We start from the raw sequence: 17,077 nt of genomic DNA, 5'->3' as shown, positions 1-17,077 counted from the left end.
AATCCGCCTGTCAATGCAGGAGACGTAAGAGACGGAGGTTGGATCCCTGGGTCGGGAAGATCCACTGGAGTAGGAAATGGCAACCTGTCCCAGTATCCTTGCCTGGAAAATTCCATGGACAGAGGAGTCTGGCAGGCTACAGTCTATGGGGTTGCAAAGAGTTGAACAAGACTGAGTAACTGAGCACAAGTAAATCAATAATGTCAGAGGTTATGCATGTGTGAGGCTAGTACAGAAGTTCTCTGTACTGATCACTCAATTCTGTGAATGTAAAAATACACTAAAAATTTTTCAAAAATATTATGTAATCAATAGATTTTCAACATTAAGCTGCTATCCATAGAATCTTTTCCTTGATATATTTCCCTTCATGATCTGTAATGTTACCACAATTTCCTAGTTATACCATCTTCAAGCTACATTACCTGAACCAAGTAACTGAGGAATATGCTATATCTAACAACTCTTCAGAAATATACTTTCTACCAAGGCAAATACCAATGCACTGGTATGGGCTTTAAGCGTTCATTCACTATGTCCTATAGAAAATGTCATATCTTTTGAAAGAGTTTTAAAATGTGATAATCCTTGAGAATCTGGCACCAAGCCCATGCATAAACAAAGACCCAGCAGAGCCAAAAAATAAATAAATATAATTATATTAAAAAAGTGAAGACAAGATATTGAGAGAATTCACATCTGGACTTTCTATTTGTTGTATTATTTGAGAATATTCAATTCTATTATAAAAAACAAGAAACCAAACATATATATGAAAATCATAAGATGTTTAAACCATACATAGAAGTTGAAAACATATAGGACATGTTAAACAGATATAATAAGTTCAGTATATATGTATGAATATAAACAGAAAGGGATAGTTGGATCAAGAAGACGCTAAGTGTTCAAGACATGCTGTATATACATAAAGCACCAAACAGTCAAGATACACTAAATATATCTGACGCATATGAAACATTCAGTTATTCATGAAATCTTTTTCTTTAATTCATGAAATCTTAATTCAGTCACGCACTGATGACACCCATCCTGGCCCCATATATCCCCTTCCCAAGAAAGGCAAGTAAAAGCCATAGCTGCTCAGCAGGCTAATCAGTGGGCTATAGTTGTGACCAAGTACACTTGCCCCTGCTCTTCTTTAATAAGGTGAGACTGTGTCATTAGCCTTGAGCACTTCCCATCTATTGGGCCAGGTGGCTCAAACTCATTTCTAGTCTCTGTAGCAACAGTACCAGCAAGGAATGCTGGTGTGGCAGAAACTGAAACACAAGACACATGAACATTGCACAACCCAGGATTAAGGTAATATGCTTATTTCCACCCACTTGTACCTCTATCCTATATGTGTTAGCTTACCCTTAACTCTTTCCTTCTACTTCTAAGTGTATGTTTTAAACTCACTTCAATAAACTTTGCGGCTGAAGCATCTTAAGGTGTCTGTTAGCTTCTCTATCCCATTACCTTTGGGACAGCCTACCTGATGAGTGTTATCTGGCGGTAACCATTGCATCAAGGTAATTTCCCACCTGACAACACCTGACAACACCCAAATCACCTAAATTCAAAAGTTGCCAATCTGAAATTGTCAGCCAAAAGGAAAAAATACATTGGTCTCTATAGCTGGACATAAGACTGTAACAACAACAAAAAAAGACTGTAACAAAGATGAACGCCTGAAGCCTCCAAACTTTGTCTCAGATCAGTTCAGCTCAGCCACTCAATCAAGTCCAACTCTGCAACCCATGGACTGCAACACACCAGGCTTCCCTGTCCATCACCAACTCCCGGAGCTTGCCCAAACTCATGTCCATCAAATTGGTGATGCCATCCAACCATCTCATTCTGTCGTCTCCTTCTCCTCCCACCTTCAATCTTTCCCAGCATCAGGGTCTTTTCTAATGAATCAGCTCTTGCATCAGGTGGCCAAAGTACTGGAGTTTCAGCTTCAACATCAGTTCTTCCAATGAATATTCAGGACTGATATCCTTGAGGATGGACAGGTTGGCTCTCCTTGCAGTCCAAGTTACTCTTAGTAGTCTTCTCCAATACCACAGTTCAAAATCATCAGCTCTTTTGCCCTCAGCTTTCTTAGCTCTCACATCCATACATGAGTACTGGAAAAATCATAGCTTTCACTAGACGGACCATTGTCAGCAAAGTAATGTCTCTGCTTTTTAATATGCTGTCTAGGTTTGTCATAGCCTTTTTTCCAAAGAGTAAGCATCTTTTAATTTCATGGCTGCATTCACCATTTTCAGTGATTTTGGAGACCCCAAAAAATAGTCTATCATTGTTTCCATTGTTCCCCCAACCATTTGTCATGAAGTGATGGGACCGAATGCCATGATCTTCATTTTCTGAAGGCTGAGTTTTAAGTCAGCTTTTTCACTCTCCTCTTTCACTTTCATCAAGAGGCTCGCTCTTTAGGTCCTCTTTGCTTTCTGCCGAAAGGGTGGTGTCATTTGTATATCTGAGGTTATTGATATTTCTCCTGACAATCTTGATTCCAACTTGTGCTTCATCCAGCCTGGCATTTTGCATGATGTACTCTGCATATAAGTTCAATAAGCAGGCTGAATATACAGCCTGACGTACTCCTTTCCCAATTTAGAACCAGTCTGTTCTTCCATGTCTGGTTCTAAATGTTGTTTCTTGACCTGCATACAGACTTCTCAGGAGGCTGGTATTTCCGTCTCTTGAATTTTCCACAGTTTGTTGTGATCCACATAGTCAAAGGCTTTAGCGTAGTAAATGAAGCAGAAGTAGATGTTTTTCTGGAATTCTCTTGCTTTTTCTCTGATCCAGTGGATGTTAGCAATTTGATCTCTGGTTTCTCTGCCTTTTCTAGATACAGCTTGAAAATCTGGAAGTTCACAGTTCACGTATTGCTGAAGCCAGACTTGGAGAATTTTGAGCATTACTTTGCTAGCGTGTGAGATGAGTACAATTGTATGGTCGTATGTACATTTTTGTATGGATGTGAGAGCTGGATGTGAAGAAAGCTGAGCACCGAAGAATTGATGCTTTTGAACTGTGGTGTTGGAGAAGACTCTTGAGAGTCCCTTGGACTGCAAAAAGATCCAACCAGTCCATCCTAAAGGAGATCAGTGTTCATTGGAAAGACCGATGCTAAAGCTGAAACTCCAATATTTTTGCCACCTCATGCGAAGAGTTGACTCATTGTAAAAGACTGTGATGTTGGGAGGGATCGGGGGCAGGAGGAGAAGGGGACGACAGAGGATGAGATGGCTGGATGGCATCACTGACTCAATGGACTTGAGTTTGAATGAACTCAGGGAGTTGGTGATGGACAGGGAGGCCTGGCGTGCTGTGATTCATGGGGTCTGAAAGAGTCAGACACGACTGAGGGACTGAACCGAATTGAACTAAATGAACATTCTTTGGCATTGCCTTTCTTAGGGATGAATGAAAACTGACCTTTTCTAGCCCTGCAGCCACTGCTGAGTTTTCCAAATTTGCTGGGACTTTGTCTAACCCATACCAAGTTCAAATAATTGCTTTAGTACAGAAACGTGCAATAAATTAATAAGTTAAATTCAACCAATTTGCCTATTATTTCCCCCAAAATGCTTTCTTTAATTATGCTTTTATCCATGGAAAATATAGAACCAATGTTGGGGAGTGAGGGATGCAAAAGTAGTTGGAATGAATGCAGTTTCTAGATCTATTAGTTGATCCTCTGCCAAATAGGTTACTTGGCCATCCTTGACTCTAGCTCAATCTTAACTTCTGCCAGTTTCTGGTGTATAGCAAAGTGAATCAGATATAGATATAACCAATATATTTTCATAAGGCTTTTTTGGAACTAGATCTATGCATGTTATTTATAGACAAAGGGTATAAATGACATGAGTTTTAGACTTGAGTTTGAGTGAACTCAGGGAGTTGGTGATGCACAGGGAAGCCTGGCATGCTGCAGTCCATGGGGTCACAAAGAGTCACACATAACTAAGTAACTGAACTGAACTGATAAATGATTCTATATGTGCATATAAGACAAAACAAAGCAACAAAAATTGTTATTGAAACAACTACTTTCTAATTACTTTATTTTTCAGAATACTGGATCACTTACTCATTAAAGCAGTTTTTCTACTCCTCTTATAGTATCTCCCTAACAATAATAGTTTAGCTTACAAGCAGAGCCAAATGTGCAAAGTAAATATAAATACTGAAATATACCAATATGTAGGTATTTGAATACATGTATATATTGCCCTAAATAAAAACTGGATTAAATTAATACTTACCAGATCAACTATATTTCAAATATCAAACTCTAGAAATACTATTATGAAGACAGCATTAGACTAGAAAATCAAGAGTTCTCAGGCAAGTCCCTTCACTAAACATATGACCTTGTCCAAGTTATGTGAATTTTCTACCCAGAATGTAATATGTGCCCAATAAATGTTTGTTAAATGAACACAATAATGAAATAAACAAATGAATGAATAAAAAAGAACAGAAGTTCTTAAGTACTACTCCTTAGTTCTCAGTGACGTACAACCTCCCTGCTGCTGCTACTGCTAAGTCACGTCAGTCTTTTCTGACTCTGCAACCCCATAGACGGCAGCCCACCAGGTTCCCCCGTCCCTGGGATTCTCCAGGCAAGAACACTGGAGTGGGCTGCCATCTCCTTCTCCAATGCATGAAAGTGAAAAGTGAAAGTGAAGTCGCTCAGTCGTGTCCGACCGACATTCCTTAAAAAGAATCAGTTGATCACTCACAATAAGGCAAATCCATAATCTACTGACATATCAAGGGTCTAAATAAGAAAACAGAAAAACGTTTTACATGGAACAATCTGGTTTCTCCTTTAAATGTAGTACAACTTAAAAATCAGGAACATCAAACTAGTAGCATTACAAACTTCTCAACATACACATTTACTACTAAACAATATTGACAAAAATTGTAACTAGAGACTGAAACATTTTGCATTTTATTCCTTATCTGACATTCAGTGGTGAATGCAAAATGTTCCCTCAGGGAAAATGGTTTTTACCCATAAAAATGTAAAAGAAAATCAGACTCTGCAATGTACAAATATAAAGGTCCAAGTTGCTACTTTGGCACCAGAGAGTCACTTTTCAAAATTAATGGAAACTTTTCTATCTATAAAAATAGTTTAAAAACTCTTCTATCCATAAAAATGATCTCTCAGAGAGTTCTAAGGCAGTGGTGCCACCAGTTAAATGACAATAGAGAGTCTAAATCAAGTTGATCTTAGTGGAGGAATGGTACTCTTCATGAATCTATTACAATATTTAGTTACTTCAGAAGGCTCTGAAAGAAGTGGGGTGGGGGGGTGGATCTAGAATGACTTTTCCACTTTCATCCTTACACAAATATTGTAGTTTGTAATAAAAGGAAATTCTTTTTCTTTCAGTGAAAGAGTAAAGTTTTAAATAAATCATGGATTGCAATTATCTAGACATACAGGAAAAAATTATTTACCACTGCAATGTGATTTGAAAACTTAAATTTGTATGTCCCAAATTTCCCCTCAAAATAAATTCAAATGTCAGCTCTCATGTCTTCTGCAAGTCCAATGTCAAACCCCTTCAAAATGCAAAAGAGAGGACATTCAATGACTTTAGCCATTGTAATGTGTAACAGTCGACAAAGATGCAAAGACACTTACAATTTGTTGGGTTTGTCTTTTAGGTGAATTATATCTCCATTCTGAAATTCAGCTGAAAATACATTTTCAAAGATAAAATTAGGACTTCTACTTCCAGCTCCAATGTAAAGAACTCACAAGTCATCACACCCATCTTACACTAAGAAAAAAGCTGAAGAAACTGAAAATCAATGACTTGGACACATCAGAGAACTAAGGTCATAAGACAAATTGCTATCCTAAAAACTGGAGAGACAGTAAATACTGAGAATCATAGACTGAGAACTGCTTACTGGAAGAGGAGGACACTAAAACCATTATTGGCAGGAATGCTTAAAAGATAATTTTGACAAATTGCTGAAGGCATAGTGTATACCAGTGTAATAGTGAGAAACTCCTAGAGACCACATCCTTAGGGAGTCCCCAAATTTTTGTAGTTATTATCTCCAGAAACAATCCCCTACCAAGGTTTTCACAGTAAAGAGTAAAGAAAAACCCTCTCCTTTCTGACAGACAGAGGAGAAAACAAGCCATTTCGAATACACTCAAAGCATTCTCCATAACTCAGGCCAGTCTCCCAGTAAAGGGAAAAGACTGCCAGAGCCTTATCCAAACTGGGGGAAAGGAAATTTACCCAAACTTCAGCTCCCGCTGGACTTCCTATCTTATCTAAGGAAATGAATAAAGAGCTGAGAAACATATGGAAAGGATACAGTCCAGGGACACAGGGCCACTAAAAGACTGAGACTTAACTGAAAAATTAGATGATGCTTCCCGGTTCCCAACACCTTACCATCACATCAACAGGGCCCCAGGATAATGACAATGGACTACAACTGAGAGAGCTGCAGGGCAGACTACTTAAGAATGAGTGTTTAGGTGACTTTCCAGGCAGTGCAGTGGATAAGAATCCACCTGTCAATGCAGGGGACACAGGTTCGAACCCTGGTCCAGGGAGATTCCACATGCTGCAGAGCAATGAAGCCCACACACCACAACTACTGAGCCTCCATGCTGCAGCTACTGAAGCCTGGGCGCCCTAAAGCCTGCGCTCTCTAAGAGAAGCCACCGCAATGCGAAGCCCGCACACAACAACTATAGAGTAGCCCCAGTTCTCTGCAACTAGAGAAAAGTCCACGTGAAGAAATGAACACCCAGGGCAACCAAAAATTAATTAAATAATAAAAGAATGAGTGTTTAGGGACACCAGACAGTAACTAAAAATCTACACAAAGAATTAAAGAGTACTGGTGAAGATAGTAACATAGGTAAATATAAAAAGGCAGTATAAATATAGTTTGTAAATTTTTGTCTCTTGTCTCATTTAAAAGACATATGTATAAAGCAATAATTATAAATCTGTTTTGACAGGCAACAATGTATAAACACATGATCTTATGACAATAACAGCACAAAGAAAGTAGAACTTAAAAAGATCAAAGTCTTCACATGCTATTAAAATTATATTAGTACCAATTCAAACTACAGTTTATAAACTGTTTATTTTAATTCCCAGGACAACCATTAAGAAGATAACTCAAAAATATACAGTAAAAGAAATGCTAAGGAATTAAAGTGTTAGTCACTCAGTCATGTCCAACTCTTTGCGACCCCATGAACAGTAGTCAACCAAGCTCCTCTGTCCATATTGCCTCCAGGCAATAATACTGGAGTGGGTAGCCATTCACTTCTCCAGGGGGTCTTCCTGACCCAGGTCTCTTGCATGGCAGGCACATTCTTTACCATCTGAGCCACCATTAAAATCAGTTAACCCTGATGGCTCAGATGGTAAAGAATCTGCCTGCAATGCAGGAGACCTGAGTTCAATCCCTGGGTTGGCAGTGTCTACTCACTCCGGTATTCTTGCCTGGGAAATCCCTAGGACAGAGGAGCCTGGTGGGCTACAGTCCATGAGGTTGCAAAAAGTCAGACACAACTGAGCAATTAACACACTAAGGGAATTAAAAGGTCATACTAGAAAAATTTAAATGGCACATTAGAAAATATATATTTAACAGAAAAGGTAGTAATGGAGAAATGAGTGCATGCCAAGTCCCTTCAGTCACGTCCAACTCTTTGCAACCCCATGGATTGTAGCTTGCCAGGCGCCTCTGTACATGGAACTCTCCAGAGGAATCTCCCCAACCCAGAAATTGAACCCATGTCTCCTGAGGCTCCTGTGTTGCAGGAGGATTCTTTACCAATGAGTCACAGGGGCAGTCCCAGTGGAGGAATAGGAGGAGGGAAACGTAACATACAGAAAACAAACAGTAAAGTCACAAATGTAAGAACGATCTTATCAATGTGTGTGTGTTAGTAGCTTAGCTGTGTTTGACTCTTTGAGATCCCATGGATTGTAGCCCACTAGGCTCCTCTGTCCACGAAATTCTCCAGGCAAGAATACTAGAGTGGGTTGCCATTTCCTTTTCCAGAGGATCTTCCTGACCCAGGGATCAGACCCAGGTCTCCTGCACTGCAGGCAGATTCTTTACCAGAATCTTTACCCAGGGAAGCCCCATAATTACATTAAATTTAAATGGAGCAAACACTCATTAAGAGGCAGAGATCAGCGGAATGATCCAACTACATGCTAAAATATTATGCTAAGTCACACATAAAAGCCACATATTGTATGACTTCATTCACATGAAACATCTGGAAAAGGAAAATCAATAGAAACAGAAAGTAGATTAGTGGTTACAAGTTATAGGGAGGTAGGAATGGGAAGTAGCTGCTACTGGATAAGAGCTTTCTTTAAGGGGTGGAGAAATTGTTCTGAAATTAGACAGTGGTGATGGTTGTATAACTTTGTAAATGTACTAAAACCCACAGAATTGTACCCTTGTAAAAAAGGGTATGGGAATTATATCTCAAACAAAAGGTTTCTCTATAAAAATAGAAAGGAAGCTCCATCTGAGACTAAGAAAAAATTTTAATAAAGGAAAAACAATCCGAAGGCTTCTGAATTTTCAAAAATTTAAGATTTAATAAAATGCAACAGGACTCAAAATGAGTAATTAGATAGTAGGAACTATCTAAATACTATAAATTAACAAAACTTTTCTCCTCTGTGCCAGAATATTGATTCTTCACTGGATTTGTTTTAAATATATTTTTTATTTATAAAGAAGTAAGAGCCCCTTGGACAGCAAGGAGATCAAACCAGTCCATCCTCAAGTAAATCAGTCCTGAATATTCACTGAAGGACTGAGGCTGAAGCTGAAACTCCAATACTTTGGCCACCTGATGTGAAGAACTGACTCACTGGAAAAGATTCTGATGCTGGAAAAGATTGAAGACAGGAAGAGAAGAGGATGACAGAGACTGAGATGGTTGGATGGCATCACCAACTCGATGGACATGAGGTTGAGCAAGCTCCAGGAGTTGGTGATGGACATGGAAGCAAGACATGCTGCAGTACATGGGGTCGCAAAGAGTCAGACACGACAGAGCGAATGAACTGAACTGAATTACTCTCAGTAAGACATTAAACTTTCAAACTTTTTTATGTCTTTAGTTTCATATCTCATGATAAATACATTTTTAGTATGTTAATCACACGGAAAAAAAACCTGCAACAACTCATAGATTGTGGATCTTTTTACAACCATATGGTATAATTATATGGTATTAAAATTCTATCAAAGTAACATCTAATTATGCAATGTTTATTATAATAAAGCCAACACTTTAAAAATTTTACTTAAATTTTCATTTATTTAGAAAATGTACTTTTACTAGGAAGCCAGATTACAATTGTCATTTTTGAGATTTTTTTTTTATTGTTACAAGACAAGATAAATATACACTAAACAATGGTAAATATACACTAAACTATGGATCTTATGTATCTCAGAAAAATCAATAGCATGTGTGTGTGCTCAGTCATGTCCTGCTCTTTGCAACCCCATGGACTGTACCCTAGCAGGCTCCTATGTCCATGGAATTTTCCAGGCAAGAATACTGGAGTAGGTTCCCATTTCCAACTCCAAGGGACCTTCCCGACCCAGGAATCAAACCTGCATCTCCTGCGTTGCCCGCGAAGTTACTGCTGAGTCACTGGGGAAGCCCTGGCCCTAGCAGCTTATTAATGATAAAGAATCAAAAAAATAAAAAGGGCTAATGCCTATAAACTTCAGTTGATTTATCGTCATAGCTATTGATGTTTTCATAGAAGTTGTTTACAATGTCATTATATTTAGATATGTTTTAACATATATTTAGATATGTTATACATCTATAAAACAAAACCGTATTTTATCAATTATGTCCATTATGCCATAATATTAGATGTTAATACCATTCTGATCTTAATGCTGTATATACAGACATATTATTCATTAATTAAAGAGGCCCATGAATCAAGGCAAATTAGAAGTGGTCAAACAGGACAGGGCAAGAGTGAACGTCGACATTCTAGGAATCAGCGAACTAAAATGGACTGGAATGGGTGAATTTAACTCAGATGACCATTGTATCTGCTACTGCGAGCAGGAATCCCTCAGAAGAAATGGAGTAGCCATCATGGTCAACAAAAGAGTCTGAAATGCAGTACTTGGATGCAATCTCAAAAACGACAGAATGATCTCTGTTCATCTCCAGGGCAAACAATTCAATATTACAGTAATCCAAGTCTATGCCCCAATCAGTAACGCTGAAGAAGCTGATGTTGAATGGTTCTATGAAGACCTACAAGACCTTTTAGAACTAACACCCAAAAGAGATGTCCTTTTCATTATAGGGGACTGGAATGCAAAAGTAGGAAGTCAAGAAACACATGGAGTAACAGGCAAATTTGGCCTTGGAATATGGAATGAAGCAGGGCAAAGGCTAATAGAGTTTTGCCAAGAGAACGCACTGGTCATAACACCCCCTTCCAACAACACAAGAGAAGACTCTACACATGGACATCAGCAGATGGTCAACACCAAAATCAGATTATCTTCTTTGCATCCAAAGATGGAGAAGCTCTATACAGTCAGCAAAAACAAGACCAGGAGCTGACTGTGGCTCAGATCATGAACTCCTTATTGCCACATTCAGACTTAAATGGAAGAAAGTAGGGAAAACCACTAGACCATTCAGGGATGACCTAAATGAAATCCCTTATGATTATACAGCGGAAGTGAGAAATAGATTTAAGGGACTAGATCTGATAGATAAAGTGCCTGTTGAACTATGGATGGAGGTTCGTGACACTGTATAGAAGACAGGGATCAAGACCATCCCCATGGAAAAGAAATACAAAAAAGCAAAATGGCTGTCTAAGGAGGCCTTACAAATAGCTGTGAAAAGAAGAGAAGCAAAAAGCAAAGGAGAAAAGGAAAGATACAAGCATCTGAATGCAGAGTTCCAAAGAATAGCGAGAAGAGATAAGAAAGTCTTCCTCAAAGATCAATGCAAAGAAATCGAGGAAAACAACGAATGGGAAAGACTAGAGCTCTCAAGAAAGTTAGAGATACCAAGGGTACATTTCATGCAAGGATGGGCTCGATAAAGGACAGAAATGGTATAGAACTAACAGAAGCAGAAGATATTAAGAAGAGGTGGCAAGAATACACAGAAGAACTGTACAAAACAGAGCTTCACGACCCGGATAATCACGATGGTATGATCACTCCTCTAGAGCCAGACATCCTGGAATGTGAAGTCAAGTGGGCCTTAGGAAGCATCCCTATGAACAAAGCTAGTGGAAGTGATGGAATTCCAGTTGAGCTATTTCAAATCCTCAAAGATGATGCTGTTAAAGTGCTGCACTCAATATGCCAGAAAATTTGGAAAACTCAGCAGTGGCCACAGGACCGGAAAGGGTCAGTTTCCATTCCAATCCCAAAGAAAGGCAATGCCAAAGAATGTACAAACTACCACACAATTGCACTCATCTCACACGCTAGTAAAGTAATGCTCAAAATTCTCCAAGCCAGGCTTCAGCAATACGTGAACTGTGAACTTCCAAATGTTCAAGCTGGTTTTAGAAAAGGCAGAGGAACCAGAGATCAAATATCCAACATCCGCTGGATCATGGAAAAATCAAGAGACTTCCAGAAAAACATCTATTTCTGCTTTATTGACTATGCCAAAGCCTTTGACTGTGTAGATCACAATAAACTGTGGAAAATTCTGAAAGAGATAGGAATACCGGACCACCTGATACCACCTGACCTGCCTCTTGAGAAACCTATAAGCAGGTCAGGAAGCAACAGTTAGAACTGGACATGGAATAACAGATTGGTTCCAAATAGAAAAAGGAGTATGTCAAGGCTGCATATTATCACCCTGCTTATTTAACTTCTATGCAGAGTACATCATGAGAAATGCTGGGCTGGAAGAAGCACAAGCTGGAATCAAGATTGCTGGGAGAAATAACAATAACCTCAGATATGCAGATGATACCACTTTTATGGCAGAAAGTGAAGAGGAACTAAAAAGCCTCTTGATGAAAGTGAAAGAGGAGAGTGAAAAGTTGGCTTAAAGCTCAACATTCAGAAAATGACGATATGGCATCTGGTCCCATCACTTCATGGGAAATAGATGGGGAAACAGTAGAAACAGTGTCAGACGTTATTTTGGGGGGCTCCAAAATCACTGCAGATGGTGACTGTACCCATGAAATTAAAAGACTCTTACTCCTTGGAAGAAAAGTTATGACCAACCTAGACAGCATATTGAAAAGCAGAGACATTACTTTACCAACAAATGTCTGTCTAGTCAAGGCTATGGTTTTTTCAGTGGTCATGTATGGATGCGAGAGTTGGACTGTGAAGAAGGCTGAGACCGAAGAATTGATGCTTTTGAACTGTGGTGTTGGAGAAGACTCTTGAGAGTCCCTTGGACTGCAAGGAGATCCAACCAGTCCATTCTAAAGGAGATCAACCCTGGGTGTTCTTTGGAAGGAATGATGCTAAAGCTGAAACTTCAGTACTTTGGCCACCTTGTGCAAAGAGCTGACTCATTGGAAAAGACTCTGACGCTGGGAGGGATTGGGGGCAGGAGGAAAAGGGTACGACAGAGGATGAGATGGCCGGATGGCATCACCGACTCGATGGACGTGAGTTTGACTGAACTCCAGGAGATGGTGATGGACAGGGATGCGTGGCATGCTGCAATTCATGAGGTCTCAAAGAGTCGGACAAGACTGAGCGGCTGAACTGAACTGAACTCCTCTGCCTTTTTTAAATCCAGCTTGAACATCTGGAAGTTCACGGTTCACGTATTGCTGAAGCCTGGCTTGGAGAATTTTGAGCATTACTTCACTAGCATGTGAGATGAGTGCAACTGTGGGTTTGTTTGAGCATTCTTTGGCATTGCCTTTCTTTGGGATTGGAATGATAACTGACCTTTTCCAGTCCTGTGGCCACTGCTGAGTTTTCCAAAGTTGCTGGCATATTGAGTGCAGCATTTTCACAGCATCATCTTTTAGGATTGGAAATAGCTCATCTGGAATTCTATCACCTCCACTAGCTTTGTTCATAGGGATGCTTCCTAAGGCCCACTTGACTTCACATTCCAGGTTGTCTGGCTCTAGGTGAGTGATCACACCATTGTGATTATCTAAGTCATGAAGATCTCTTTTGTATAGTTCTTTTGTGTATTCTTGCCAACTCTTCTTAATATCTTCTGTTAGGTCCATACCATTTCTGTCCTTTATTGTGCCTGTCTTTGCATGAAAAGTTCTCTTGGTATCTCCAATTTTCTTGAAAAGATCTCTAGTCTTTCCTCTTCTATTGTTTTCCTCTATTTCTTTGCATTGATCACTGAGGAAGGGTTTCTTATCTCTCCTTGCTATTCTGTGGAACTCTGCATTCAAATGGGTATATCTTTTCTTTTGTCCTTGCCTTTCAGTTTCTCTTCATAGCTATTTGTAAGGCCTCCTCCAACAACCATTTTGTTTTTGCATTTCTTTTTCATGGGGTGGTCTTGATCACTGCCTCTTGTACAATGTCAAGAACCTCTGTTCATAGATCTTCAGGCACTCTGCTTATCAGATCTAATCCCTGAATCTATTTGTTACTTCCTCTGTATAATTGTAAGGGATTTGTTTAGGTCATACCTGAATTTCTAGTGGTTTTCCCTAGTTTCTTTAAGTCTGAATTGTCAATAAGGAGTTCATGATCTGAGCCACAGTCAGTTCCACAGTCAGAAAAAAAAGTATGTTCTTATCATTTATTAATTTAAAAGTAAGTGAATTAAACTCTCCCATCAAAAAGCAGATATAGCAGAATGGATTATAAAAATAAGTGATCCAACTATATGTTGATAACAATCGATTGAGTTTATTGACAGGTTCACACCACTATAAATAAAATGGATAAGCAACATAGAACTAGGAATTATACCCAACATCTTGTAATAACTTATAATGGAATATAATTTGCAAAAAACACACTGTGCTATATACCTGAAACTAACATAATACTATAAACTTATACCTCAAAACAGAAAGAGATTCACTTCAGATTTAAAGATGTGGAGGTCAAAAATGAAAGGATGGAAAAAGAGATTCCATACAAATAATAACCAAAAGAAAGTTAGGATGCCATTACCAGTTTGAGACAAATATATCAAAAGTTGTTATGAGACAAGGGATATTACATATCGATAAAAGGGTCAATTCATGAAGAACGTATAACAACTGTAAACAAAAACCAAACCCAGAACTCCCAAGACATATGAAGCAAACAATGACAGAGTTGAAGGGAGAAACTGCTAATCCTACAGTAACAGAGATTTCAATTTTTCACTTCCAATAATGAATATGAACTGGACAGAGATAAACAGTGAAATAGAGAATCTGAACACTGTAAACCAACTGGACCTAACAGACATATATAGAACACCACCCAACAACAGAATACACATTTTCTCCAAATGCACGAGGTGTATTTTCCAGGAGAGACCACACACTAGTCCACAAAACAAGTCATACTAAAATTTAAAAGACTGAAATCATATAAAATATCTTTTCTAATCACAATGGACTAAAAGTAGTAATAAATAATAAAAAGAAAGCTAGAAAATTCACAAATATAAGGAACCCAAACAACACAATTCTTAAACAATCAATAGGTCAAAGAAGAACTCACAACAGAAACTAGAAAATATCTTACAAATATGAAAATGAAAACACAAAATTTACGGGACACAAAAAAAGCACTGCTAAGAGGAAAATTTATAGCTATAATCACACACTTGAAAAAAACAAAGATTTTAAACCAGTAAACCTACTATTACACCTGAAGGAGTAAGAAAAAGAAAAGCAAACAACCTAAAACTAAGATAAGGTAAGAAACTGGATAACCTAGATAAAATGGATGGATTCTAAGAAACAAACAATCTACAAACTGAATCATAAAGAAACAGAAAATCTGAAGACATTAAAAGCTATTAAAATTGAATCAGTAATTAAAAACTTTGTTGAAGACTAACAAAAAGTGAAATTGTTCATTAACTTAACTGGGCATTTCCAGGCTTACTTTTTGTGATTGTGACTGGAAAATATAAAAAGGTTTTATTTCTTTAAAATTTTATTAAAGCATAGTTGATTTACATTGTTGTGTTAATTTAAAAGGTTTCTTAATGTGCTTGCTTCTCCTTAGTTCAGGCTTAAGTATTAGTTTTCCTTCACATAACTTCTGGGATAGATGTTCACACTCTGTAATAAATATTGCTTTGTAATAAGAATTTTCAATATGTTTATGTCCATTTCATTTTTAGATATCTTGGGAAAAAAAAAAGAAACCTATCTGATTCAATTTCTCCTGAGAGTAATTCCTTCAGTTTATCTACAGTATTTACTGTACCTTTGGGTAACAAAGTATGTGTCTTAGTCCCATTCCAGCTACTATAACAAAATGTCAGGAATCGAGTGGCTTATAAACAACAGAAATTTATCACAGTTCTGATTGCTGTAAAGTACAAAATCAAGGCACCAGCATAGTCATGTTTGGTGAAGGCCCTCTTCCTGGATCACGGTGGCACCTTCTCGCTGTGACCTCATATGGTAGAAAGGACAAGAAATCTCGCTGGAGCTTCTTTTTAAGTCATTAATTCTATTCATAAGGACTATATCACCATGCCTTAAGCATCTCTCAAAGACTCTACTTCCAAATGTCATTATCTTTGGGGGCTAGGATTTCAACATATGAAATCTGGGGGGACACATCAGACCACAGCAGTATGTATAGAGAGGGAAAGACAACAGAAGAGCGAAAGGTATCAATACTGTCATTCAAGTATATTACACTACTGTCCTTATATATATAATAACTTCCTATGAAAAAAGAAAAGGGAACACCACCTCTACACTGAAATTTAGCTTAGATTTTCACAAAGTATGATAATACTCTCAGGAAATTATATGTGGTTTTAATGCTTTGAGTATTAGGAGGACTAAAATATACTATATAACTCAATTGAACTCCTGAAAATATTAAAACTCAGAATGACTCTAAAAACAAGAAAAACCGTTTTTTTTCCTAGCCAAATATATCTTTTTAGATGGGCATTAAAGAAAATCATATTTTAAATTCATATTTTGAAATTTTCAAATAGTCTAGTTTATCAAAGTGAAAAATAATGATCCTTTTTCCTTTAATCAGAAAATATCAAGTTGCCCCAAGGAATAAAAATCACATATACAAAAACAGCCCATTAAAAAACTTGAACACTTTCAGTCTTTTGGACATCCAAGTAAAACAGTGACAGAATAAGCAGGCAGTATCTTATCCAATAAAAAGCAAAATAACATATGATGCTTAAAAAACTGTAATTACTCTGTTGCATCTGATCCTAGGAAGCTTATCATGGTAATACCATATGATTATTCAAAGGCAAAAGTAAACAAAAATATTCCCTTACCTTATAAGATGGCAGGAAACACAAAATTCCTTGGCTAACAGTCTGGCACACAGATAACAAAAGAGCTCCCACTTCATCCTGGAATTCAAATGTTTCCGTGTGCTGGAAGGTAGCACAGAGATTGCGACCCTTGGGCCCTGACCCAATGGTGCCAACCCAAACCTAGAATATAAGTATGTCAGTATTAGAGTTATACCAAAATAAGGCAGGCAAATTAGCATTTAGTTGGGAGCCTTAATTGTGTATGTCAAAAAAAGATCAAGCAATGACTTTAGAGAAAATTTATTTTTAAATTGTCGGGCTTTTTCCTATTATCTTTAATTAGTTATGTATGCAAGGGCGCTCAGTCACTCAGTCTTGTCCAATTCTTCGCGACCCTATGAACTGTAGACTGCCAGGCTTCTCTGTCCATGGAATTTTCTAGGTAAGAATGCTGGAGTGGGTTGCCATTTTCTCCTCCAGGAGATCTTCCCAACCTACAGATCAAATTTGAGTCTCCTGCATTGGCAGACAGATTCTTTGCCACTGCACCACCTGGGAAGCCCAGAT

At 38.1% G+C, this 17,077-nt stretch overlaps 1 protein-coding gene across 2 annotated transcripts in view; it reads right to left on the bottom strand.

Moving 5' to 3' along the window:
- BRIP1 (BRCA1 interacting DNA helicase 1) overlaps positions 1-17,077 on the bottom strand; it is a 191,900-nt gene that overhangs the window by 85,541 nt on the left and 89,282 nt on the right. For both annotated transcript variants that reach the window (XM_069602688.1, XM_069602687.1), the window contains one exon: positions 16,529-16,690. In XM_069602688.1, the coding sequence (XP_069458789.1) occupies positions 16,529-16,690 (162 nt within the window). The remainder of the gene's footprint in view (positions 1-16,528; positions 16,691-17,077) is intronic.

The sequence above is a fragment of the Ovis canadensis genome, chromosome 11, assembly GCF_042477335.2.
Source record: "Ovis canadensis isolate MfBH-ARS-UI-01 breed Bighorn chromosome 11, ARS-UI_OviCan_v2, whole genome shotgun sequence".
NCBI lineage: Eukaryota > Metazoa > Chordata > Mammalia > Artiodactyla > Bovidae > Ovis > Ovis canadensis.
This window is presented reverse-complemented; position numbering and strand designations above follow the sequence as displayed.